Source organism: Brienomyrus brachyistius, chromosome 25, assembly GCF_023856365.1.
Source record: "Brienomyrus brachyistius isolate T26 chromosome 25, BBRACH_0.4, whole genome shotgun sequence".
In the NCBI taxonomy this organism is placed as follows: domain Eukaryota; kingdom Metazoa; phylum Chordata; class Actinopteri; order Osteoglossiformes; family Mormyridae; genus Brienomyrus; species Brienomyrus brachyistius.
The window spans coordinates 2558111-2585531 of NC_064557.1; the positions used below are offsets into that span (position 1 = coordinate 2558111).

The 27421-nt window shown below is 43.5% G+C and overlaps 2 protein-coding genes across 2 annotated transcripts; one reads left to right on the top strand and one right to left on the bottom strand.

The window, feature by feature from the left end:
* Positions 1-971: 971 nt before the first annotated feature.
* LOC125720309 (polymeric immunoglobulin receptor-like) lies at positions 972-12383 on the bottom strand. Its single transcript, XM_048995540.1, has 8 exons — positions 12253-12383; positions 6985-7039; positions 6572-6726; positions 4458-4808; positions 3043-3363; positions 2820-2864; positions 2304-2397; positions 972-1722 (listed from the first exon to the last, which is right to left on the bottom strand). Exons 3-8 carry the CDS (start codon positions 6615-6617, stop codon positions 1566-1568), a joined length of 1014 nt encoding a protein of 337 aa, XP_048851497.1. The 5' UTR covers positions 6618-6726; positions 6985-7039; positions 12253-12383; the 3' UTR covers positions 972-1565.
* A 1544-nt stretch (positions 12384-13927) lies between these two features.
* On the top strand, positions 13928-26271 carry synpo2b (synaptopodin 2b). The gene is made up of 4 exons (XM_048995551.1): positions 13928-14077; positions 14164-14765; positions 16364-18393; positions 23343-26271. The coding sequence occupies exons 1-4, from the start codon at positions 14022-14024 to the stop codon at positions 23784-23786; spliced, it is 3132 nt and encodes a 1043-aa protein (XP_048851508.1). The 5' UTR covers positions 13928-14021; the 3' UTR covers positions 23787-26271.
* The last annotated feature ends 1150 nt before the right edge of the window (positions 26272-27421 follow it).

Sequence of the window (27421 nt, forward strand, 5' to 3'; positions counted from 1 at the left end):
CAGTCCAAAGACATGCTGAGGCTAATTGGACTTGCTAAATTTGCCCATAGGTGTGTATGTGTGAGTGAATGGTGTGTGAGTGTGCCCTGCGATGGGCTGGCCCCCCATCCTGGGCTGTTCCCTGCCTCGTGCCCATTGCTTCCGGGATAGGCTCCGGACCCCCCCGACCCAGTAGAATAAGCGGAAAATGGATGGATGGATGGATGGATGGATGGATAATAATAATAATAATAATAATAATAATAATAATAATAATAATAATAATAACCACGACTGAGCGCCACATGTCTCACAAGCACAGTGATGCCTGCAGTTTGGACACACAACTGTAGGGGGCGTATATTTTCTGACAGGCCCTCCGGAACATCACTGAGGATGCATCGCGGCCCATCAGGAAGGTGTGTCTTACAGCAAGACAAGGTGTGTAGGTCTAAATATACTGCTTAATACGTATTAAACTGTTATATGATGTTTGGGAGCCTTGAGAAAGCATCAGTACAAACCTGTCAAAGTGGGGGACAGTATGAGATAAAGAAAGTTAATATTGAACTCGCTGATCCGAGATTTAAGGAACATGGACAGCAACTTAACTTACTGTCATTCAATGGGTGTTAAAGCAGACAACAATAAATCACACTGAGGCATTTTCATTTGATGTTGACAAATACGCATGTGAGATCTTGCTTTTTACATCTGACACATCCCTTTTCCCACTTATCTGATAAGTAAGGCCTGCTGCTTTTTGCTGAGATAAGCCGGTGTGTTTTTACTGCAGAGTGAAAAGTGGGCGGTCCTGGTTATGTGTGTTACATCACACTCTGAGACGGCCACTGATTGGTGGGCTCTTTCTGGGAGGAGGCACCTGGAAACCACATACTACATGCTTCACCTCTGAAAAATTCTTCAATTTCAGAAAAATATTAAATGTATAGTTAACCATCAATTTCTCAACCATTTAATAAGTCAGAATAATTAGCATACATGGAATTCCAGAATTAATATGCAATGTGAAAAGATTTCATTGTACTTTCACCAAATAAAGATGCATCATTAAACTTTTGTTGCAGCAGTGATAAGACAGTCAAGTGAAATCTGAAGAAAACAAAACAAAGGGAGATCTAACCAGCAGGTGGCAGCAAAGAGCTTGTGAGGAAGAGGCCAGTAGAGGTACAAAGCACTGGATTTACAGGGTCCCAGCAGATAATCCCACACTGCTCTGTGTTTAACTGGCTCTCATGATGTGACTGGACAGAGTGAGCAGGACCGCGTGAGAGAGGCCTCACTGCAGTTAGCATAACCATTTATTTTACATCTCGTCTGACTCATTCTGCCCCACAAAGGTCACCCCCCCTCCCAGCTGCCTCTGACCCAGGGAGATTCAAGCACAAAAACAATGACTAAAGTATAAACTGAAACGTATCTGAAACATGCAGACACATTTCATACAAGCACAGCATAACCCTACTGATACAGCCTTGGGGTTTGGTCATTTATTTGCACTAACAGAGGGTGTATGTTAGTCATTTTAAGAGGATTAGCAGGCTTGTGTATCTAATCAGAATTTCCTAAGACACGTGGTTTGTATTGGCCCCTCCCTCTTCTCTCTGATTGGATCCCCTCTTTCTGCAGGAGCTGCAGTGCAGCTGAATGGCGATGATGGTGCAGATCAGATAAAACACACCAGTCCCAGCTTTCAGCACTGCACCCAGAACCTGCTGCCACCTGTCAGACATATAATATATCAATGTCAGTCACACGTCTGGCACTTGAAGAATACATTTGTTACAAGACTTTTCATTGTTTTATTTTGAAATGTTGATTATGGGGGTGCAGTAAAGTAAAATTTGGTTGATAAATGTTCATAGCTTCGCGATTCTGAGAGTAGTCAGGGTGGTGTGACTTGAGCTATCTTCCATGCTTCATAGCAACACAGTAGAGCCACATCTGTACTATTACACAGACTGCATGTTAGGAACAGGAGACACTAACAAAGAGCAGTAAAATAGCTGCAGAAATCTAAGAGTTAAATTTGTTGTGATTATTATATAACATGGGAGCGGCATGCGTGTGGAGTTTGCATGTTCTCCCCATGTCGTCGTGGGGTTTCCTCCGGGTACTCCGGTCTCCCCCCACAGTCCAAAGACATGCTCAGGCTAATTGGACTTGCTAAATTTGCCCATAGGTGTGTATGTGTGAGTGAATGGTGTGTGAGTGTGCCCTGCGATGGGCTGGCCCCCCATCCTGGGCTGGTCAGTGCTGCTAGTTGGACCCCCACCCGACTGTAAATGCCGCTGAATGCTCACCGCTCTGTTTCATTACTCCCTCCTCCATCATGTGCTGAGTCTGTCTGTAGGAGCATTTTGGTGGTAAGTCCAGTAGCAGAAGCCTTGACAGTTTCTGAGAAAAGGAAAGCGGTGGAAATGAGGATTGTGGTTCATGATTATGATTTAAAAACCTTGATCTGTCTGTCAGTAAAGACTCATAAGCAGGCAATTTCTACAACCTAATTAAGAATAATGTGAAATATTCGGTAGAGCAGCTGGTTGGATACAGAATAATAAATTACTGTTATGGCCAAAGTGTCCATATTCCAAGGCATAGAAAGGTAATTGGTGAGATTTATGTATTTTATAAATATATCATAATGTATTTATTGCAGAACTAGATCAGTAATTACCAAGTACATCGGTAACACAGATATATGACAAACTAGAAGAAGGTTAATCCTGAGGTTCCAAAGAGCTACCAGGAGTAACAGAGTGATCAGACGATCATGTACATGAGAAAGAGCAGGAGCTGTTGGGCTGATTAATACTTACGCTCAGTGGTGGTTGTGGTTGTAGTTTTCTGATTGACAGTAGGAACTGGTACAGAAATCAGATAAAGAAATTTAACACAGAATTTCCTGATCCAGGGTTTTAAAATAATATGTAGCAACTTGACTTACTAAAATCAACTGATTACACTGTGATACTTAAACTTGATATTGATCAATAAGTATGTGATCTCTCTTTTACTTTTGACTTTAAATTAATTACTTACGCTCAGTGGTGGTTGTGGTTGTAGCTGCTGGATTGACAGTAATATAAACTGGGATCTGATTGTATCCATCATAACACCAGTACCAGCCAGTGTCCTTCCTCTCCAGTCCCCTCATTGTCACTCTGAAGACTTCATTTACTCTGTCAGCCATGATCTCCACAGGCGTCCCATCCAAACTCCCAGAATTCACTGATACACAGGAACCCCTGATCTTACACCACTTCATCTCACTGCTACGGTGTCCATAGCGACACTGAACACTGACACTGCCTCCCTCCACACCAGTCACCTTCTGTTTGTCCACTGACAGCCTTGGGGAACCTGAACACACAGATTATGAACAACAAATACACTCCATATATACACAGGGTTAATGTATATGAGACAGTTACTCGTGTTTGTAGTAACGTTTAATAAACAAAAGGGCCTTTCTGGTAGGGGTGCATTTAGCACTTTCCACACCTACAGGAATGGGAGTTGTGACGGGTGCAGACATTTAGCCTGATAGGTATCTGACTCCGATCCCCTCCGATCGCCCGATCACGCCTGTGCACTAACAGCGATCGGGTGCCGGTTTGCCAGCGCCAAGCGAAGATCGATGTGCCTTCAGTCTGGGGCTTTATTGGCCATCGGCAAAAGCTTATGGCCAGCAGGAAATTGGGGCTATAAAGATGTGGTGTGAACTTAGCATTAGTCATATTCTGAATTTCCTGCCAGAACCTCACACTCGGATGATGTCGTCTCAAATAAGTTAGCATGTTGGATGAGTTTGCAGAAAAATCCCAGAGTTTAGTATAACAGAGCCGACAGACAATCTAATCAAGCTCTCTCTCTATCTCATTTTGTCGTAATTTATTGCGAAGCCAAGATGTTCACAGACTGCAGATTTTAGTGATGTCTGAGGGTCTCTGAGCTGTACAGCACCAGCCATAACCAGCTCAAAGCCACATTTAGCGTAATAGTTTCCACGCGGAGCATCTGCTTCTGAATTTAGGTTTCACTCGTGTCAAGAAATGTATTAATTTGCTTCATTGCAAACTGAAAATGCTGTAACTGAAAGGGACACAGCAGATAGTGAAGCATTACAGCCCGTGTCTTTACTTTACCTGTAGACCCGAATCGCTCTTCAGTAAAATCTGTTCAAAAATTGGGTACACATAAAATTCGCAAGCACATATCGATATAATTCCCAGCCTTTTACTTCTCCTAAGTCATGTTTTCCATGTAATAGAAGTAATATTCTAGCCTGTTCTATACATATAATATTTTACATCCATCCATTATAATAACCATTCATTTCCCACTGGGGTCATGGGGAAAAAGATATTTTGAAATGTAATATTTTCTGAAACATTATTTCCTTCTGTGTTTGTGTTAATGTCCATCCTTTCTGACTGAATGAGATTGTTACTTACTGTGTGTCTCATTGGCTACAGTCATCAAATCAATCACTTTTATTAAAACCCAGTGTCTAATATCTGAATGTCCACTGATCTCCACACAACACCAGTAGAAATCATCGTCCGCAAATGTCAGATGGTTCATGGTCACAGTGAAGACTTGCTGGTCAGAATCATCTCTGATTGACACATCACCCTTCGTCTGTGGAGAGTCAGTCCGTACTATGGTAGTACATGACCACTGATCTTTCCCTCTGCACCAGTATTTCACATGGTTTTTATATGTATCTTTATATAAACATGGGATGGTGACAGATCCTCCACTCTGTACAGACATCCATTTTACTGAGAACACACTGTCGGGACCTGTGGGGACAATAACCAACTGAAATCACATTTTCAGATTCACAGTATCTCTGATTAATATACTGTGTTATCATTTTGTATGACACATGGACCAAAGCTCATGGCACAGAGAGATGGGCGTAATTCAGAGGTCACTAACAGCAGGACCGCGGTCCAGGTCCGGACCCAGAAGCTGTCCCATATGGACCCAGACCGATAAGCAAAACAGAAAGTTATGATTTAAAACCCGAGGGGGCGCTTCTATTTTAACCGACGCAGCATTTTCTGTAGTGGTTTAGCACTAGAACCGCCGTTTCCTACGCTAATAAACATCAAATGCCTTTTTTGTCCAGCCGACAGAGCCCACGCCCCAAACCCACCCACCCCAGCGCAGTGGCACTGTGTGAAGCATGCAAGATGTATTCCTGTCTATATTAATGTTAGTGAGGTCCCCACGCAGGCAGGGTGAGGGGGATGGTGGGATGGGATGCCCTAGGTGTGTCGGTAAGTCTTCACAGATCCTTTGCCAGAATTCGTTGACTGGAGTGCAGTACCAGAAAGCATGCAGGTAATTATCTGTTGCGTCTTACAAGTTACGCATATTTCAGTATTTCTAATACCCATCTGGAACATCCTTTCCCCTGTGTAGTGCGTTCGGTGCAACATTTTGTACTGTATTAGCTGCAGGTTGGAGTTCTGAGTCATTCGAAAGGTAAAGGTATTATACAAGGTAAATTTGCCTCCTGAAGTTAGTGTCTGGCTTGATGAGTAAATCCCTTTCCCATTTGTGGGTAGGGAGAGAGATCAGTGTATCCGATTCTGCTAGATGCACACAAATCCTAGATAGTAGTTTTCTACTTGGAGTTATTAGGAAGTTTGTTACTTTAGCTGAAAGCTCCAGATCTAATTACTTACGGCACCATCTATGATGTATTATTGATTTAAGATGAAGATATTCTAAGTATTTATTTTTCTTAATGTTATAAATTTCTACTATTTTGTCCAATGAGATCATGCCATTGTCTTGTATTATATGTTTGAGGCACTTGATTCCTTCATTATACTATGCAAGTAACTTTAGCGTTTTTTTATTTAGCAGGATGTCAGGGTTGTTCCAGATGGGTGTCAGTTTGCATGGGACCAGTGAAATTTGGTTCATTTTATGAAATTCCCACCAGGCTGTCAGCCATGTGCTGATGTTAATGCTCTTAAAACAGCAATGTTGTTTAAGTATAAGCCTGATAAATGGCAGGTCCTGGATTCGAATATCGTTACAGAAAGTTTGCTCGATATCCAGCCAGTTAAGGTCTAAATTGTTTGCGTAGTCCTTTTTAGGACATATATCAACCTATTGGCAAGAAAGTAGTTGTACATATTAGGAAGCTCCATACCCCCACAGTTTTTGGGTTTCTGTAAAGTTTTTAAACTTATCCGTGGTAGCTTGGATTTCCATATATATTTTGAAATTAAGCAGTCCAGTGATTTGATCCAAGTCAGGAAAAAAAATAAACAAATGAATGTTAAGTAATGATAGATTTATGGAGAAATGATTTTTTTCTTTTTGAATTCTATAAAATGTTGCGAAATCTGCAAAAATTCTAAAATTAATAGCAATTTTCAAGATGAAGTTACTGTGACTGGAAGCTGGTCACCTACAAATTGTTCTTGTCATACAGCAGCAGATCTACATTATTGACTATTTGTACTGCGAACTGTATCTGGCAGTGAGTGGAGTAGCAGGAGAGAGATCTCTACTTAGCTCCACTGTAATGAGTGACACTCACCTGTGCACCCAGGAATGAGGAGAATCAGGAGCATCAGAGGATCCATACGTGTGTGTGTCACTGAGCCCAGACCTGTGCAGACTGAGCCTCACTTCCTCATCCTCTGCACCTTCACTGTCTCCCTCCTTTCTGTTCTCACACACAGCAGTCAGACACTGGGCACAGGAAGTGACAAAACCACAGAGCTGAATGTTTAGCGCTTCAGCAAATCATTGCATTATTATTTTGTAAAGCAGAATAACTGAAGTTGAAAGCGTGAAAAAAGAACTTAAAGTTAATGTGTATTTATAGTCTATTACTAATAATGAGAAATAAATTGTTGCATCTCTCTTGCCTTAAAGATTTCCCTCTGTCTTATCACAGCTATTTATTATTAGTATAATTATCTAGATCCTTATGCAGGGAGCACATACTGTAAAGTAAGGTAAACCTTCATCAACACGTCAGTCCATTGCAGGGCACTGAGACCTGGAGAAATGAAGAGAGGAATCATGCAAACTGCACACAGACACAGTTATGGTCACAGTGAGTATCGGCACTCAGAAGTGCTGAGGTGGCAGATTTATGTGTTAGATGTCTGATATCATGATAAGATACAGAGGAACTTTGATAAACCACAGTAAGTTTGCTTGGTTTCCGCGAGGACCAGTACATACTGCCATAGACTATAATTTTTATGCTGTGACTGTTTGTGCACTGATGCATTTCGAAACATTTTGATGTAGCTTTTGTCTTGCTGTTTACTAGAATATATTAGTAACACCTGAAATGTCATAATTTTAGAATCAGCTACACAGTAAAATGCCTGATAGCTGCTGTATATAAATAATCATTGTGGTTCACACAGTTTAAAAATACCTGCATGTGAAGCAGGTAAGTCTCCATAAGCAGACTGATTAACTTCCCTTTTTCTCACAGATGAGCACAAAGCAGCTAAACCATTAGCATGATGCAGAAGGTATTTTGAGACATCAGGGACGGATTATGGACCGGGCCAGCGGGGCTGCTGCCCAGGGGCCCTTGGGGTGCAGGGGGCCAGTGGGGCCCCTAGCCCAAAACAATTTGCAACGCTTATCAACAATGTATTTTCGTTTGTCTATTTTAGAGGGCCTACATTCCTTGATCCTCTGCCTACAAGGGCCCCTGACCCTATAGGGAGGGCGTTTGGCTGCCAAGGGCCCTTGAATTGTGGTGGTGGTGGTGGGGGGCTCGCGAACGTTTTGCCCAGGGGCCCACACAACCCATAATCCGTCCCTGTGAGACATACTTATTGTGAAAAGCAGACACGTCATCACACAGGATGTGAGGGTGAGAGCCTGTAGAAACACTGTGCTGTATACAGAGGCTCTGTCCGTATGTCTGTGACAATAGGCTTCTCAGGCTTTACTATGGATCATACAGTGATTGAAGGTGCCACTGAAGTAGGTTCTTCTAATCCCTGTGGATCAGTAGGAACCAAGAGACCTATTAGATACCTGTCTCTGTAAGGGGGGGGGGGGGCACTTAGCCACTGCCCCCAGGAACTGATGGTTGGCCATTGTAAATTATCTAAGCCGTGTATAATGTTCTGGTGTGAATCTCGGAATTTCCCACAGACAATGATGACAGGTACAGCTTTTGTGAATTCAAACCTTTACCTTCTTTCCTTTACTCTCCTATTTTCTGTTCCATTCCCCAGTACTTTAGTGTCCCCTAGTGTCCTGACATGGTTCTACTGCAAGTCGTACCCAAGCCGCATCCTGACTTGGCCCTGCTAAAGGCGTGACCGTCTGATTGGTTGAAATGTAGGAAGATACCAGTGTTCTGTGTTGATAAGCATGGATTATCTGAAGGAAAAAAGAGCATATTCTATATATTACTCATTATTAGTAGTATTGCACGTCATAAAATATTGATGCATTCCCAATAACTTGGAACCTGAACATTTCTAGCAGCCTAGTCACAAAAGTGTTATAGAACAGCTGAATGGAATGGATCTGTAATGCATATTTACACAAGCAAATGCCAATTCTGCTAGCGTTTGACGCTAAAATGACACAGCGATTCTCACTGACTTGCTAGCAGAAATTAGCACACAGTAAATAATGAGGTGCACTGTGGGAACACTAAATAGGCTGTTTTATATCACTGTCACTCTCCAAAGTCGGCAACGCCTTTACCGAGTTGAACCTTCAACAGTGGAAAACCGAAGTCAGCTGAACCCACTGGTCTCAGTTCGTGGTTATGGCTTGGTTCCTGTATGCACAATTGGATACGTGTCTCTGTAACATCAGGGTGGGGCCGTTCAATGCCACTTGAGACTTTTCAGCAGTCCTGTCAGACTGAGCTCTGTTTGTGTTTCTCTCAACCTCGACAGACACGCGCAGATCTGGACGCCAGAGTCCATAGCCTGTTGTTTCATTACAGGGGTTCTTACAGATAAAATACATGAACAGGTTGTAATAGCAACTCCAGGCAGTTGCGAACTAATAAGTCTAATTTTGATGACAGGTACAGATATGGAGGTACTGCAATACATGAGTGTATCTGCAGACTCCCCAGGACACGGAATATAAATGATTTTGGAACTGGTTCCCGGCCATTTGTGTGAGAGAAATCTGTCAAATACTTTTTGAGTTTTTAAACTTTGCATGCACATCGAATCTTCAAAATCTAGAAGTAATCTAATGTTATGTAATGTACCAGCAAAGCTGAATCAACATCGCTGAATGGGGGGGAAGGGGATGACATTTGAGATTATGCACTAAGGTCATATTTGTGAAGAAATGTAGACAATTATAAAGGATTTTAATCACCAGTGTATTGTGTTAGGCAGCTTTGTTCATGGACTGGAATGTGTCTTAAATCATTTTTTTTGTCAATATCAGGGAAATGAATTACTAGACAAAGATGGGAGTTGCAGAGCCGTCCAAAGTTTGTTCAAAAGATCCTCTGCATTTCTGAGAAGCTGTCAAACACTGTCGCGGAGAGGATGCTGTTTTAGATCTGGCTTCTGAGAAGATACAGTAAACATTACCATTCTTTGGTAGAACGACTTGTGCGCTTAGGATCGTTGTCTTGCTGCACTTTCTCTTGAGATTCAGTTCATGGACAGACGTCCTGACGTTTTCCTTTAGTATTTGCTGGTATAACTCAGAATTCATTGTTCCATCAGTGATGGCAAGTTGTCCCGGCCCAGATGGAGCAAAACAGGCCCAAACCACGATACTCCCAGCACCGCGTTTCACAGATAGGATACGGTTCTTATGCTGGAATTCAGTGTTTTTCTGTTTCCAAATATGACGCTTCTCATTCAAACCAAAACATTCTTTTTTGGTCTCATCCTGTGTCCAACGTCCACATGACATTTATCAAACTGTAGACGGGCAGCAATGTTCTTTTTGGAGAGCAGTGGCTTTCCCCTATAAACCCTGCCACGAAAACCATTGTTGTTCAGATGGTGGACTCATGAACATTAGCCACTGCCTTGGAGTGATCTTAGTTGGTCGACCACTCCTGAGGAGGGTAATAATGGTCTTAAATTTCCTCCATTTGTACACAATGTGTCATACTGTGGATCGGTGGAGTCCGAACTCTTTACAGATGGTTTCGTAACCTTTTCCAGCATCAACAAGCCTTTTTCTGTGGTCCTCAGTAATCTCCTTTGTTCGTGCCATGATACATTTCCGCGAACATGTGTTAAGACTTCAATAGCTCCGTGTTCTTTAAATCACACGGGGTACCCACACGCACCTGATTGCCATCCCAGGGATTGAAGACACCTGACTAATTTTACCTTCAGATTACCTGCTAATCCTAGAGGTTCACATACTTTTGCCACTGACAGATTTTTCTCAATAAATAAATGAGCAAGTGAAATATTTTTGTCTCAATTTTTTAACTGGGTTCTCTTTATCTATTTTGAGGACTTGTGTGGAAATCTGATGATGTTTCAGGTCATATTTATGAAGAGATGTAGACGATTCTACAGCCTTAAAATTCATCAAATAATCCCAGAGGTCTACTTTTTCCTGCTCTTTAACAACAGTCAATGACAAAACCATTAAATTAGGTTATGTGATTAATAATTCTTGTGTTTTTAACAAATGTATACCCTTGTATGCATTTCAAATTTAGATAGCTGATGTAAAGTTTAATTGGCTGAAATAAATAATTATTATTCCAAAGAGCTCAGTAAGTTTTTAAGGCAAATATTCTTTATGATAGTATTAACGTCACACTTACTGACAAAGTTCAGTCCTGTTTCAACGGTAAAAATAAAAGAGCAAAATCGCCCCCTAGTGGCCCCATCGCTATTGATCGTTGTCGAAAGATGAGACAAAAAAATGAAAAAATATTTATCTCGACTGGGGTCACTAAATTAACAACGCAGTATGTTTACGCCATTTTGAATCACCGCACTTATTTATAGTAGGTAACAAAAATATAATAAAAAACAACATACTTTTTGAAATCAAAAAAGCAGAAATTCAGTGTCTGCATCGGTCAGTATCCCTGACACGCTTGTACAGACAGTAGAACAAGTTTAATGATGTCGTAAATGCTGGACTTACAAATATGTCTTTTACGTTAACCCTTTGTTTTAATTACTGAGGAGCCGGTCTTTGTGCGCATGCGCCCGTTTTTTAATCCTTGTGGAGAAATAGCGCTTGCTGTAAGGTACAGTGCGGTATGAATTGATGCCATGGAGATGAGCTGGACTTCTGAAACGAGTACCATTAATTACTGGGATTTTTGAGGTGGATGTTTGGCGTATTTAGGAGACCTCGTCGTATCAGATTTTATGAGAACTCGGCGTCTGAAGAGAAATTCAGAAATTGTTCTACCTACAACGAGATGCCACCCAAGATGTCGTACTTATTATTGTAATATGCGCACAATTAGTAGACGACGGCGTTGTTCTTTCTGTTATATGTCTTGCCGGTATGTTTGGCGCGCCAGATATTTAAGCCCATCCATCTTATTTTTCCCGGTAGTTTTCCACTGATGTGATGCGATCTAGTTTATGGCCGTAGCACATAACCGAGTGCTAAATTAAGCAGACGCAGCTCCGTGTAAAGCAGCTCCTGACAGAGCCGAGAACGTGCTGACTATGGCACAGTATGCAATTCTGTATATGCGTCAGTAGAGACTAGGGTCATGAAGAAAGACCCACCACGGATCCCGAATCTAGCCCGGCTGCTTCTAATCTGCTTGAAATAAATGTCTCTTTACCAATACTACACAAATGAAGATATGCTGTGGTAGAAGTTTGTACATAAAGACAACAAGACTGTGCTGAGCTGGTTCTTTTAGAGACGTTTCCTGTCTTAGAGATTGCCGCTGCGCATAAACTGCAAACATGCACCTGCAGCTAATGCAAACAAACGTCGCTTCAGCGAGATATGTCTTTATTGAAATGTTTTCAGTCCTCATCAGAGTAGCTATTTAGTGTTCGGTAGCCATTGAAGGCGCCTGAGCGCTGTGTGCCTGTGGCCCGAGGTCGTTTTCCTGTATTCCTAGAACCTGAACACAGCTGCGGTCGCAGGACATAAATGGAAGCTTACAGGCTGATGCTTGCACACGGGCTGCTGAATCAGAGCCCAGAGGAGAAGAAAAGCCCACTGCGTAAATCATCGTATCGAAAGCATCCGCCCTGCTGTTTTCGCTCGCTGTCTTGGACGTGAGCGCGGCGCACATACCTCTCCATTTAGAGAGCGAGCTGCCTGCCTCATCCTTGTGTTGCTCTCTGTGCTGGAAAAAAAAATTGCACGGGTGCAACCACAGAGATGGGTGAGAAGTGTTCAGCCAAGCTTCCCCTCCACGCCATCTCTCCTGGCAGGTGGATGATTGGGGGGGGGGGGGGGGGGGGGAGTGGCCTGTTCCAGTGGGATGCAGTGCTGCTGTTGACCGGGGAGTCCAGTGCTAACCACACAGCCCCAGAGGTTGTGGCACCTCTAAGGACCTCCATCGAAAGCCTGTAGCTGATGGTCAAAAGGTCACTTCCGGAAACTTCTGGCCCAGGGGGAGGGGGGGGGGGGTATGGGGGGTCTTTCCTCTGGCTCGGTCTGTGATAAGGACATGAGGAGGTGAGGGGGGTGTCTCTGAGAGGTATTACCATATAAGGACCCCCCCCCCAGTGTCTTAAGGCAGTTAAATACACAATCTGGTCTTTGTCTGTAGTCTGTAGGCATAACATTTCCTCTGTTTACATAACTACCACTGCGGTATCATGGCTTTAATTAATGTAACAATGAAACTATCAATGTAACAAATAAAGCTAAATCAATCAATCTATCTACTGTAGATATATATATAGCTTATAGATCTATACTATGTGTGTATATATACTATAGTATATAGTATATATACACACACACTACAGTATATTTACATACATATATAGTTAAATATTTAGGTAATTATCATATAAAAGACAGCCAGAATAATGAGCCTATAAAATACGATACGAGAATCTCATATCGTATTTCATGGACCTCATTACAGCAGACCAAGTTCCCCACTGGAAAAAGAAAAACGCAACTTGAGAAATTCTGCACCTCTACACTTTACATAGCTATAAACGGACCATTTGATGGAGTTTTTGGAGCGTTGTGTTGCAGCTGGTGGACAGAGGCTGGTAATTCGCTGCGTGGGACGGCGAGGCAGCGGCGGCAGGTTAGCGTCACGTCAGAAAGGTCGGCGCCCTGCTGTAAATCGGCCACAAGGAGGCAGTAAACCTGCCGCAGATCCGCCAGCCTGTACACTGCACATTATTTACACCTCCCCAGCACTTATCACGGCAAGTGAGCACCGTGGAAACAGGAAATCCGTTTGCCGGCAGCGGCTCGGGGAAAAAAGGCGTCCCAAATCTCCAGAATCAGCAAATCGAAATAATTTGTCATGCAGTTTTTTACTTATGTCTCATCTGCCTCATGCGCTCGGCCTTTCCAGTTTCTGGAAGGCAGAGTGGACGCAGCCGAGGAGATGCATCTGACTGGCTAACACCTTAGCGGGACGTCGTGTCCAGAGCCCGGTTCTTTGTTTCCTCACAGAGTGAGCAGAGATGCTCCCAAAACAAACACGCCGTGCGAGTATAAATATTTCCATTTGTTGTCCCACCACGTATCCATTTAAGTGTCAGGTTTACATTTCTCAGTCAGCAGATGGTCCTTGCAGGGCTGCTGAATACCTCCTCAGACGTTTCCTACGTTGCAGCCAAATTCTCCTTCCCTCTCCCTGGGTAACAGGAGCATCGGGTACAGGGATTTTTTGTAGTATCTCCATATGTAGTAAATAACTGACTCAACATCCCTTGAGGCTGAGTGTCCAATTTGGTCTTGGCTTCTCTGCCTCCCAGGGCTGCTTCATTCCTGCCTTTCTCTCCTCTCCCTCTCTTTCTCTCCTTCTGCTTTCTTCTCTCGCTTGTCTTATGGCTTGGCAATGAGGGCCCGCCTGGGGATCGCTCGACATGTCTTTGGAGAGATGCTGCCCGTGCGTCTTTCGGAGGGCCTTTTGCCTTTTAAGGTCCAGTATAAACCCGCATGCGGATTCCACAGCGTCTAAAAAATGCTAGAATGGTAGTAATTTCTTTACACCCCCCCCCCCCACAGGTTGCACCCTCCCGGGAAACCGTGCATCTCCGAGTCTCAGGATGGACCACGCTATGGCAGGAAGGAGAATGACGTCAACTTTCTGGGGGGCAGCCAGACGGCCTGGACCGCCGATGGAGAGTACCCTGGTTCTGAGGCCGCTCACAAGGGCAGCGTCTCCTCCAAAGCCATGGTGGAGCTCTACATCTCTGACCACCGACCAGAGGAGCCGCCACATGGGGAGGTTAACGGCAGCCTAGGGTTGGGGGGCGTCCACCTAGGTGCCCTTAGCAGCATCCAGTCCCTGTACATCTACCGCTCAGACCGAGAGTACCGGCGTTGGGGGGGGCAACTCCAGGACTCCACCTCCTGCTCTCTAGGCCAGGCGGGGGTGACCCTGCAGCTCCCTCGGGGGGGCTGCCATGGGGAGGAGGTGGGGGCCAAGAGAGAGGCCAAGGCCAGTGGGTGGGTCGATCCTCCAGAGGAAGGAGGGAACAGAGAGGCGCCTCCTGCCTCGGTCTCCTTTGGAATCTCGGCAGTAGGTGCGAGGCCAGCAGAGCGGTGGGACTCGGAGTCGGAGAGGGACCTCGGACAGCCCAACAAGCACCGGGCGAGGCTCGCCAGTGAGTACCCCCCCCCCCATGCATGCACCTGTCTGCTTCTGCCGCATTTCCAGTCAGTGTATTGCAGTTTCGGTTCTATGGGTAATAAGGCGACAGTAGCCGGGTCCTCGGTTCCTAAGGGTGTTCTGTGGTCAGCCCTTAAAATAGCACCTGCATTTTCTGCCGTGGCCAGAGTGCATAGGTGAAGCGAAAACATTTATTTCCTTTTACCTAATCAATGAGGAATTTCATATCATGGCTGACACCATAAACTCTGCGTGCGCATTTACCTGAGGCTAAACCAGAGAATGAGGCCCTTTGACGGTCATTGGCCTTGTGTTTTTTTTTTTTTAAATCCTCTGTATGGGTGTGGGGGGGGCAGCTCTGTGAGGGATGGCTGCCCTCCCTTCAGGACTGAAGTGCCGCCGGGGCGCACTGCTGATGATGCCTGCAGAACCCTGTGTGACAGACACCAACATGTGTGGTTCTGGCCCGTTACCCGATCCCTTAAAAAAACGCACGTCTTGACCGCAGTGAAAAGTGAAACTCCCCACTTCTGCAGACTTCTGGACCCCGAGGTCTATTTAGGGGGGGGGGGAGGGTGTATTTTGTTTGTATATTTAATTTTTATTATTGATAAAATGTAGGCATATTGATTAGCTTCATTGCTGTTTGAGTTGCTGTGTGTGTGTGTGTGTGTGTGTGTGTGTGTGTTTAATTTAGCATGCAGGGAACATGACCTGCTTCTTCTCTTCCTCCAAGGGTTAGGGAGCTAGAAGTGAAGCGGACTTACAGATAAGGTCTTGTGTTGGTGCAGTGCTACTAATCTCCGAGCTATTTTTAACTGCATGTCACTTCACAGATTCTACCTCTTTATTGATTCTCTGCAGATGTGGTTAGAGGCCGAGAACCAGAAGCAGGTGCTTTTGTTATTGTACGACTATGATTAGTTAACAAAGCACCGAAAGCTGGAACATGATTATGCTTTGTAATGATTTTTTTGGCATGTGTTTGAGTCTGTATGCATTTTTCATGCGTAGTACATGGTTTCCCTGGAGAAACGAGACGACACAATGTAAAATACTTTTGGCAAATTAATATAATACAATTTCGTAGCTTCTTTTATTCATACACCAAAAGTCTCTCTCTCGTCAGACGCATGCCAGTTCGCCGTTCGTGGCTTAAAAGGGGGAATAACAAATTCTTCAATTCATCCATAGATTAGGATGAAAATAAATCCACAAAATGAAAAAAATATATATAACGAATTCACTTAAATAAATTAAACAAAAATATTATTTGTTGGTTGGTTCCCACTCAGTTCTGTGGAAGTGTATGTATGCTATACGAACTGACCTTACTAGTACTTTTAACCTTAAGCTCTTACTGGTATAAAGAAAATGGAATGTTCTTTATATAAAAAAAGTATCAATTAGAAAAAAAGTAAAAAAGTATTTTATATCTGGGGAGGGGAATGCATATTATCACACAATTTCTGAGGAAGCGTCCTCTTTGGGAAGCACTTCAGATTATTTCGGTGTTATAATTGCATACAATATGAAGTTATGATTATTTATATGTTGAGCTGATTTGTCTATCCTTCCCCACCCCCACCACAGGATTCAGGCGCAGCGAGAGCCAGCTGGAGAAGCAGGCTAAGGTAGCTAAGTCTAAATGTAAGCGGATTTCTCTACTGCTTACTGCCGCACCCAACCCCAAAAGCAAGGGGGTGTTGATGTTTGAGAAGCACAGAGAGAGAGCCAAGAAGTACACACTGGTCAGCTACGGGACTGGAAGGGAGGAACCTGAGTCTGAGGACGAGGAAGACTACCACAGGATCGAGGTGACCTTCCTAGCTAACGGAGAGCTGCAACTCGACGGGGAGACCTTCGCTAATGCCTCAGGCTACAAGATCGGCGTAAACTTTGACAAAGATAGCGCGCCGCCCGACTTGGACAAGAAGCTGGACCATCGGGTAGGGATGGAATACCTGCCGGAGACGAAGGGCAAAGGGGCTCTGATGTTCGCCAGGCGTAGGCAGAGGATCGACGAGATCGCCGCCACACACGAGGAGATGAGGCAGAAGGGGATTCCGGTGGAGGGTCCGCTGGGGCCAGAAAACATGCCGTCCTACCAGTCCGCGGAGCACACCTATAAGCAGTCTCCTGACAGCCAGTCCCATGAGGTCAACGTGGAAGTGGCCATTCAGCAGCACCAGGCTCCACAGTACCCTCCCACTATGAATGGTACGGCTCACTATCAGCCCGGCGACCTGCAGAGGTTCCAAGTTCCTAACAGGACAGCCCAGCCCTTCTCAGGAGTCCCAAACAGAGTGCCTGTCCCCTTTTCACCTTCAGTGGGCATCCCTAGCCCAGTGTTAGATCAACCAGGTTATTCAGACAGCAAACTCAGAGTAAATCCTCCTCCAGTTCCTGTGACCACACGGCCTCAGGTCCTGTCACCCACTGACAGGGAACAGATAGTTTCACGTGATGAGCGCATCTCAGTGCCAGCTATCAGGACCGGGATGTTGCATGATACGAAAAAGAGAAGTGCAGCCAAGACAGCCTTTGGTTCTAAAGAGTCCTCCACAATGTCATCTTTGAACCTTCCGAAAGGTGATAAGAGGCCTGGCTTTGACTTGAGTGTAGAAGAAGACTTCCTTAGTCTAGGTGCCGAGGCCTGCAACTTCCTGCAAGCTCCGGTCGTCAAGCATAAGACTCCACCACCAGTCGCCCCAAAGCCTAGCATTAACCTTGCTTCTCCACCTTGGTTAACAGAAAATACCCAGCTACCTTTGGCTAGTGGAATTCCAACATCAGCCATTGCACCCACTGCAAGTCCCGCACTGGTTGGCTCACCACAACAACACACTACCACAAGCACCTGGAATCCCCCTGAGCTCCATCCGCCACTCCAGCAACCTGTGAGTGCTTGGGCTGCACCTGAACCCAAAGTACAACCACCTCCAGGTGCTGCTCCCTGGGGTATGTCTCAGCCTCAAGCACCAGCCCAGCCACCTTGGGCTGAGCAACGTATTCCAGTGACTACTGTGCTTCCGACTCAAAACCAGCTCAGGAATTCATGGAATCAGCCTTACATCTCTGCCAAATCTGTCGCTTCTCACCTCTCCACCAGCACCTACGGCTCGAGGTTTCCCTCGGTTGGCGGCGCCTCCTCAGCTAGGGCTATGAGCCCAGCCTCAGACATGCCCACCATGAGGGGTAGAGGAGCTGAACTCTTTGCCAAAAGACAGTCACGCATGGAGAAGTTTGTGGTGGACTCGGAGACGGTGCAAGCGAACAAGGCCCGGGCCCAGTCACCCTCCCCTTCACTCCCAAGTGCCTGGAAGTACTCGTCCATTGTTCGAGCACCACCCCCTTCATCATACAACCCCCTTCTGACCCCCTCATACCCCCCTGCAGCAGTAAAGTCACCCCCATCTTCCAGTGCGCCACCTAAACCTAAGACCACCGAGAAGGGGAAACCAGCGCCCAAGCATATTAATTCCTTGGATGTCATGAAACATCAGCCGTACCAACTGAATGCCTCCCTCTTCACATATAGTCCGTCTGTTGAAGAAAAAGCTACCACTTCTGCTACTCAGGTCCCTCCCCCTACAGGCCAAGCATCAAAGCCCACTGCACCGGTGAGTGTTCCTTCCCGTTCTGCCTGCCAGCCACTGAAGCAGCCCCAAGCCCCCCCAAAACCTCCCCCAAAACCCCACCAGAAATGTGGGGTGCTTCTTCTGTCACCCACCTTGCATGACGGTCCTCACAGCTACACTCCGGCCACTTCGCACCTGCCTGCTTCCGGCATCTCCACGGTCCTGAGCTTCTCGAAACCCTCTAAACCTCAGCCGACCTCTGGAACTGCCAAGTTTGGGGCTCCGCGACCCAATTTCTCTGCAAAACAGCCGGCTACGGCAACCAAGCTGTGGAAGCCAGTAGTCATGAGGCAATAGGGCATGTCAGATTGTAGCTAATGCTGTAATCAAAGTGACATGCACTTCAGAGTTTGTTAAATTCATTAAGCTACTAAGAACCCCAACCCAATGTTCAGAGTCAACTTTATCCTGGAAAAAGAACGTAATAATGATTTTAGTGCAATACAAAAACAATTGATTTTTTTTATCTACCCTGTGTATTACATATATGCAGCAAGGTTTACACAAGGATGTAAAAAAAATTGCTCTGAGGATACCTAAATATTATTAATTTATTATTGCATAGAATTAAGGCCATCCTTCAGCTGGATAGTGTTAAATAAAGTATTGTTTCAGCATTACTGCAGAATTCAGCTTACTATTACACAGCTGCCATGTTGACTATCAGCTGCGAATGGTTGCAAAATAAAATGATAAAATATAAGGTAACTGATCCTTAGAGCCAGAAATGCAGGGAGTTCATATTTTATACAGAAAGGGTGAAGATGCAAATGAGAAAAAGGCACAAGTAATTTATCTGTGGTTATTTATTGGTGTCTGCCCAATAACTGTTTGATGGGTTTATCGGTAGTAATTTGTAAACATTGATCTCCACTGTGATTTTTATGACTTTGCAGCGAGAGTGAGTGTAGGAATGTCCGAGGGGGAGTTAGGATTTATAAAGGGAAAGTGAATGTTGATCAGATTAAAGAAACGAAAGAGGTAGGGATATTGTTTATTGAATTTCACTAAGGGTGACAATAAATAAGAATGTAATTACAAAAGATGGGATTACTGTCTGTACTACAAATGCTGTTTTCCCCTCACACTGCACATTACGCGCAGTGAATTGGAAGCAAGGACATTCTTATTGCTAGAGAACAGCATGCATGTATAGAAGCTCACTTTATAATTGGTGACGTTTAGAAGATGCTTGGAGCTGAGACTTAGTGATAGGGGTGTAGCTGTGGTTACGTACTGGGGGGGGTGTTAGTAGATGAGACAGTGCAGTTATGGACCTCAAAGGGTTGTGTTCCCTTGATGCATAAAAATCTATGAACTTCACTGTAATCATGTCTATACCCCATACAGAGAACAGAAGTGAAATTTCAAGTGCTTCCAACAGTCTTTTGGTATGTTAGTTATTTGAGATATTTTGCATCATTTAGGTCTTAATCAGTACCAATTATTCAAAATATGTCCCTGTTTAAAATCTGTGCTACATGAGAGATAATAGGCCCCCTTGTGAATCCACTGACATTTCAACCATTTTTAGATCCTCTTCCTCAGAATCAAAATCAAACGTTTTGATCTTTGCAGTCAGCCTTACAGTCGTAGACTCATATTTATTTCGCAGACGGTTTTATCGGAAGCAGCACAGAATTGAGAAAGCACGGGAGGGGATTAAGGGCCTTGCTCAGGGACGCGATGATGACATCACTCTGCTGACTCTGGGGTCTGAACTAGCGACCTTGCGACGGAGGCACAGCGTCCCAACCTGAGGTGATCTCTGCCACCATATTTTTGCTCGCGGTCGCCCTCCCTTCTCACACTAGTCTGTCAGGCTACGTACTACTCTGCCAGTGTTCATTCCATGGCGTTTTCAGGACACGCACTAAGCCCCGATACCCTCAGGGCAGTAACCTCCTTGCGTACTGAGGAGCTGTAGCAGACTCTTGTTGCCTGTTGTTGTCTTGTTTTTTTTCTGTTATTTGGAAGTGCCTCTCTCCGTTTGCCTTTCACGTGCTTCAAATCTGTACTATTAAATACCTCCTTCACTCGTCTCTCTCTCTTCATTCCTAACTTTCCTGTTTGGCGTGCGGTTCACAGCTTTCGCCGCTCCACCCTTTCCCTTCTGATTGCTTTGATTCTCGCTCCAAACGATGCATTTTCTTTTTCCAACCCTGACACGGAGCTCACATCCCGGAATGTACCGATTGCACACTTTCACTTTGTTGCAGTAAGTGTCTTTAAAATATGATTAATATAAGATTCAAATGATTGTATTTGCATATTTAAATATTATAAGTACCAAATCCCGGCATGAGTCATATAAATCGTATAAGACAGATGCATTTATCTTGATCACTTATTGATGGATTACAATTTGACTCTTCGTACCCGGCCCTCGATTCCAAATCCAGGCCGCGTTTTTAGTTCTCCCAGGTAGTTGGTGTAATAATTACTGATTCTGATTGGCCAGAGGCTTCATTGCTAAAGGAAGGCTGGAAAACCAGCAGGGCTCCGACCTTGAGGGCCGTGATTTAAATAGTTACAAATATTTGCCATTTTTTAACTTACTGAAACAATTTCACCTGCCTGCTGATGTGACACGGTCATATCAGTCAGGCCCCAAAATCTGCTTCCGTGCACCGCATAGCAGGCGCCGTTAGCATCGATACGCTAAAAGACATTCAAAGTTACATTTTGGCCCCTTTAGTTTACTAGGGTAGTGAATAAGCATAGCGATAGGAAGCTAACCAACGTCTATTAATAGCCGAATGCTCAACATCTTGAAACCACGCTGTCCTTATTTAAAAGTCTGTCACTGCCTGACAGGATCTGATACGACGAATTTCTGCCAGAGGATCTCAGAGCAAAGACAAATGGAAAACCGCTTCTCTCCGGCTCCAGTTACATGTTTATTTTGAATTAATCAGTGAGTCAGTGGTGACGAGCTATAATTCTGGATGAACGGATCCTTCGAAGTTAAGGAGTCATGTTTTTGAGCATTAGCACTCGTCTCCATGCATGTCATTGTCGCGTCATGCAGTCCGAAGCTTATTTTAAAGACGTGATGCTTGAATTTAATATCAGCGGGAGCTCAGTAGAAGCTAGAACCAGTGACTATATTTAGACAGCTTTTGATCTTCATACGCATAGTGGGATCAGATGAAGATAAGTGCATGTGCGTAATCATATTAAATAAATTATAAAATGAAGGGGGGGGGGATCCAAAGTGAAATTCTTTAAGCAAAGAATCTAACTCTAACTGGCTTTAAATAATTTAAATTATATTGTGTTAATAGCACATATAGTTTTTTTTTTTTGGCTAACAATGGCACGACTGCATGGAAACCACTAAACAGAAGTGGACCAAAATAAACCACTTAAGATGTGAAAGTGAGAAGATGGTACACTTCACCGAGATACAATGTTCTCTGCTGGGCTGGCTGTGGTTTTGAAGCAGCAGGCTGAAACACGTAACGTTGCGGTCCTTACACTAGTCCGCCAGACGGTGGCAGCAGACACCCTATTCCAGCTGCCCGCCGCACACATAAAACACTGCAATCTATTGCGGCTTGACGTTATGTACATTCAGCACCTTATCCAGCAACATCACGTGACACCGATTCTGGAATCTTACCTCTCGCTGCTTACCTCTCATTAATGCGTCCGATCTCCTGTGTTTCCGAAAGGGGTTTTTCCGCACAGAAAACGGAGATTAGTCACCCAGTTTGCTTAGCTTGCTTCATATTTAAGGTGTCACCACATTAGAAATCAATATTCTGCTTGTACACTTATGATTCAGGAACCGTAATAGGTCATAAACGACACATTCAAAAGATAATGAAGCTGCAAACATCCATGTTCTAATGTTCTATTTGTCAGGGAACTCCATGTAAGGGTAGGATGGCCATCTAATCCATGTCAGAAGGGACACTGTGAGCTAAGACAGGCTTTGAAAACTACCATTTCAACCATTTCAATTAAAAGGACCTGGATTTCACTTAAGATCCGAGTTCTTGCTGCGTGCTGATTGGTCAGTCTCCTATAATCATGCACGTGTCACTAATGTTAATGTGAAACAGCTGGGTGAGTCTTTCAGTCAAGGAAACAAACCAGTCAAAGTACAAGAAGTGCTGAACTGTTTAACCAAACACTGGAGCCTCTCAGTTTTAAAGCAGTTCGTAAAACCTGAAGTAGCTCAAAGTGTCCCCCCCCCTAGACATGGATTAGGTGGTCACCCCATGTAAGGGACATCTCTGGGACTTCCAAAAAGTCTAAATTCATGTAGCCCAAAATGTCAGCGCTGGCCAACCATGAAAGTTATGTTTAATGTGTTTGTTATGCTAATTTGTGAGTGTTGGTGAAAGTTAAATCAAGTGAAATGTCCAATAGCAACACATCAATATTCAAACTCACACCAGAGCAGAACTACAGCTAATTATGAGTCTGTCACATAGAGATTTGATCATAACATACACATCACAATTTGGGGTTATTTTACACAAACCATCCAATATGGTGAAGATCACCGAGCACAAAATGTAAATGAAGTAAAAAAAAAATAGACATATAGCCTCTCCCCAGAATCGGGTTACGTTCCGATAAACTTATCATAAGTCAGAAATATTATAAGACGAAAATGCTTTTAATTCTGATACTGTGCAAATAAGCTAGCAAATATCATAGCCTAGCCTAGCCTACTTAAAACATGCTTAAAACATCGACATTAGCCTACAGTTGGGCAAAATCATTAACGCAAAGCATATTTTATAATAAAATGTTGAATATCTCATGTAATTTATTGAATAATGTACTGAAGTCGAAATATCGTAACACGGACCACTGTAACCTGGCGAGCGTCTGCATATGGCTGGGTGAAAACCAGGCAGGGCCGTAGGTGAGTCGTGTAACATGTAGAACAACATGGAAAATGTTTCTTTTAGGGTTCCTGCAGGACTTACTCTCAGAGTCTCCCCAGAAGGCTGCCGTCCATGTCGTCCAGGTCGGGCTTTGAATCCAGCTCCTCCACTCCAGTGTTCGAGCCCTCATGGGATTCCCTGGAAAGGCAGACCTCGTGGCAGGAGACCACCACCAGGCCGGCTGGGCCCTGGGAGTCCATGGGCAGAAGCACCCTGGGCCAGTCGTCCAAGCAACGGAGGAGAAGTGAGGGTTTCTACCCAGCACCTCCAGCCTTTATCGCCACAGCTAAGAGCCCGCTGTCCCCCCCTGCCTCGTCGACCCAGTACGGGCCATCCTTTGGGCAGTATCAGTCCCAGCGATCTATGCCGGAGGACAGCACCAGGTACAGCGGGTCGAGCTCTGGGCTCAGAAAGCCCGTCAATCAGCAGGTCTACAGACCATTAAGCGGCCTGGCCTGGAGACACTAAAACAGCACAATATTAAGAGCAATCAACCCCTCAAATACAATATACCTGTACAAGACGGAACCCAGAGTTTCAGACTTCTGAGACACCAGACACACATTTAGCCGATCATCCCTTCCCTTTTCCCTATTTATAGAAACACTGACATTTCACATCAAAGAAGGACGGATACACCGTGATATTTTCATGCCAGAAATGAAATCAAAATTGATGTTCTGAGGCAAGCATAGGAGAAGTGAGGCGAACGATTTTCCAGCCTACATGCTGTGATCGGTGTAGCGACGGGCCCCTTGCTGTCACGTCGCACAGCGTCATGTCATGTGGGCGTCAACATAGAGGGATGCCACCGAAAATAAGATCAGGTCCAGCTAGCTACTCCTTACAGTCACGTGACATACCTGTAATGAGCATCTTTTCACATCCTGTGCATGTAAAGGTTTATTAGTATTCCGGGTGGCTGTGCGTTCTAACGGTAGCCTGATGTGGCGTTTCCTTGGACACCATCTGCATTCTAAAATCCCCGAGAACTTCTCTCGGTGATGCACTGCTTGGCTCGTAAGATCAATGCACCCACGTCACATTAGCATTTTTCATTCAGCTGAAGAAAACATCATTTCGTGACCCTTGTATGACAGGAAGCTATACAAATGAACCATTTCACTCCAAGGACAAAGTGTACTGATGCTTATAAGAGTACTTGAAAGATGGATTGGCTTGAAGATGAACTGAGGAAGAGACTCTGAGAAAGTTAATAGCAGAAATAGACACGCGAAGAAAGTTTAAAGAGATTAAAAAATACTAATTTGTGACAAAGCATTTAGTTACATAGGAATAGAGATGGATAGACCAAGAGTCAGACATGTACAAGAATCGAGCAGAGAGATGAAGGTTAGAGTAGATAGTGTCCAGTATACGTCCAGTGTGTGTAAATTCTGAGACTGAGTTTGAGGCTTACAGAAAAAAAGATATAATTTCTGATGGGGCAGATTAAAAAAATGATGTGTAACACTTCCCATTCAGTGCCCCTTCATAATGCATTCACCGAACATTCATAATGCACTCATAGAACATTCATAAGCAGCATGCAAGGTCACCTTAACATCCTAACATCCCTTAACAGCTTTAATATACAACAACAACAAACATTACATGATTATACAATTATAATGTTTGTTATTATTAAATAATGTTTGTTATTCATGTATATTACAGCTGCTAAGGGATCTTAGGATGTTAAGGTGTACATATATGATGTTTATGAATATTTTATAAATACTTAATGAATACATTATGAAGGTGTACTGAACGTTGTACGAATGCAATATAAAAGCATTATGAAGGCGCAGGTGATGTAAAGCCTCATCTGATGAGTGTCTGCAGTGGCTTCCCGGCACTCAGGCTTTCGCTTTTAAGTCTTTTGTAACTTTTAATTATATTTGTCATGAATTGCAGTGACTAGTAACCTCACGATGGTTTGTAAATAATGAAAAAAAAAAGAGCATGAAGACGTGTTGACACAGTTTGGAATTTTGGGGTAAATATGTATTTGAATCAGGGACAGTAATTGTGGGACTGTTGGGTAACTCTGAAATAGTGGCTGGTGGCTGAAAAATCGGAGGATGTAAGAAGATAATACATTTTACAATATTACAATACTGATTAATTTTCAAAAGAATAGAGAAAATTTGTTTCTAAATGACAATAAGATTATTACTCATTTCATAATTGAATCTCAAGAATAGCTCAATGGTCCAGCCTCCTCTGTTTAGTACACATATTGACATTAAATATCCATATTTTACCTGCACAGTTTCATATCATGAACCTTCCTACTTTCCCGCCACTATTTGTATGAATACTTACAGGACACTATGTTTTCAATTTGTTTAACAAAAATGCATTTTCATACGACTTTATCCACACTTTCCGCAAAAGCACACGTTCGGCTTTAAATCCATTTCGTACCAGCAGCTACTTCTGCTCCACATAAATAGTGATGCTATTTTTATGTGATTTCTAAAGTGTGTAATAAGTAAGTAATGATTTGAAACAGTTGATTAATTATGTGATGTTTTATGAATGGGAAAAGACAAGAATAATTACTGTCTCTAGTGCTGTTTCCATGGTATTTAATGAAAGGTCTGTGTCTGCTATTTATTACCTGTGGTGTTTTCGCTGCTCTGCGGCGTGAGTCGTCCCACTTGGTTTTGGGTCGCCAGGGACGCTGACCGCTTCTCTAAGGCCGTGGATCAGCCCAAAATATTCAGACAGCATGAAAAACTTACAACGAATGGCCTTTGACTGATACTTTCCATTTTAATTGTTGCTAAATATAGAGCAAAATGACGTAATAACATGATACTAAAATGACTCATTGTGGTAAAAATAAAGTACTTTTTTTCTAAACAGCATTTAGGAGATAGCTGTGAATGTCGCACATTTTGCACTGTCTGAACGAAGTGATGCAATTAAACATTTTACGACGTGCTCACAGACTCATTGTGCCTCGCTGTGTTATTTATGTGACGTGTGCAAAGTTACGTGACATCAGACTATTTGAGCCCATAATCCTCCAGACAGCGTCGCGGATCTCTGACCTACTGAGCTACACACAACCACAATCTGATATTTCCTCAAATAGACATCGAGGATATACAAAACGGCTAATATTTAATCTTCATTTCAAAACATAACAGCAGTCACTAGTAATTATTTCTGAAATTATACCTCTGGTCTTAGAAATATCTAATTTGGACAGTAGTCTTTGATGTATTTGATTTATAGTTATATTTAGAAGACTGACCACATTTGGTTAAACTTAGCTACTCTACTGCTAGATTTCTTTTACGTAAATGTTGGCTATTTGTCATGAAAGCTTCTTGCTAATCCTGCTGTTGTGAGAAGCTTTGAAAAGCAGGGACACCTGTAGCTTTCCCTAACGATTTCCCCTTCACATTGTGTAAAACGCCCCACTCTTCAAAAGGCTCTTAAGCGATGAATGGCTGGGATTGAGAAGATAAGAAGATGTCAATGGAAGAGCCAGCACCTTTAACCACTGTTCTGAACTGAAGAATTCGACTCTCGCCCTGTTACACTTAATACATGCAGTATTTATTTTAGCTACTGTGTTTATCAGTGAAACATATTTTGTAAGGCGTCTTGTTCTGTCCTGAAAGGCACCTACAAATAAAATGCATTATTATTATTATTATTATTATTGCTATATTTGATTTGAAAATATCGGTCGATGAATTTGAAATGTTATTGAAGTTGAGCTGTTTAAAAAAAATGGGCTAAAATGAAGATATTCTGAAGAATCGGTCATATATCATGACGTGTGTTTTTTTTAAAAAAGCCAAACCAGACATTTGGAGAATAATTAAAATAATTCAATAATTAAAATAAGCTACCAATAGAAATATTAAAATAAGACGTACTGTTAACTGAGGTTACGGGTGATCGGTGCGTTATTTCTGGCCCACGAATGCATCCGCTGCACTAAACTAAGCAAAATACCCCGTCTGTGAGATATAATTCCTGTTCTCCGGAGAGACCTCATAAGTTAAGTGACAGTTTTAACGACAGCGCAAGCAGAAAGATAATCTAAACTGGTTACCAAGGAGATTAATAAAAGTACC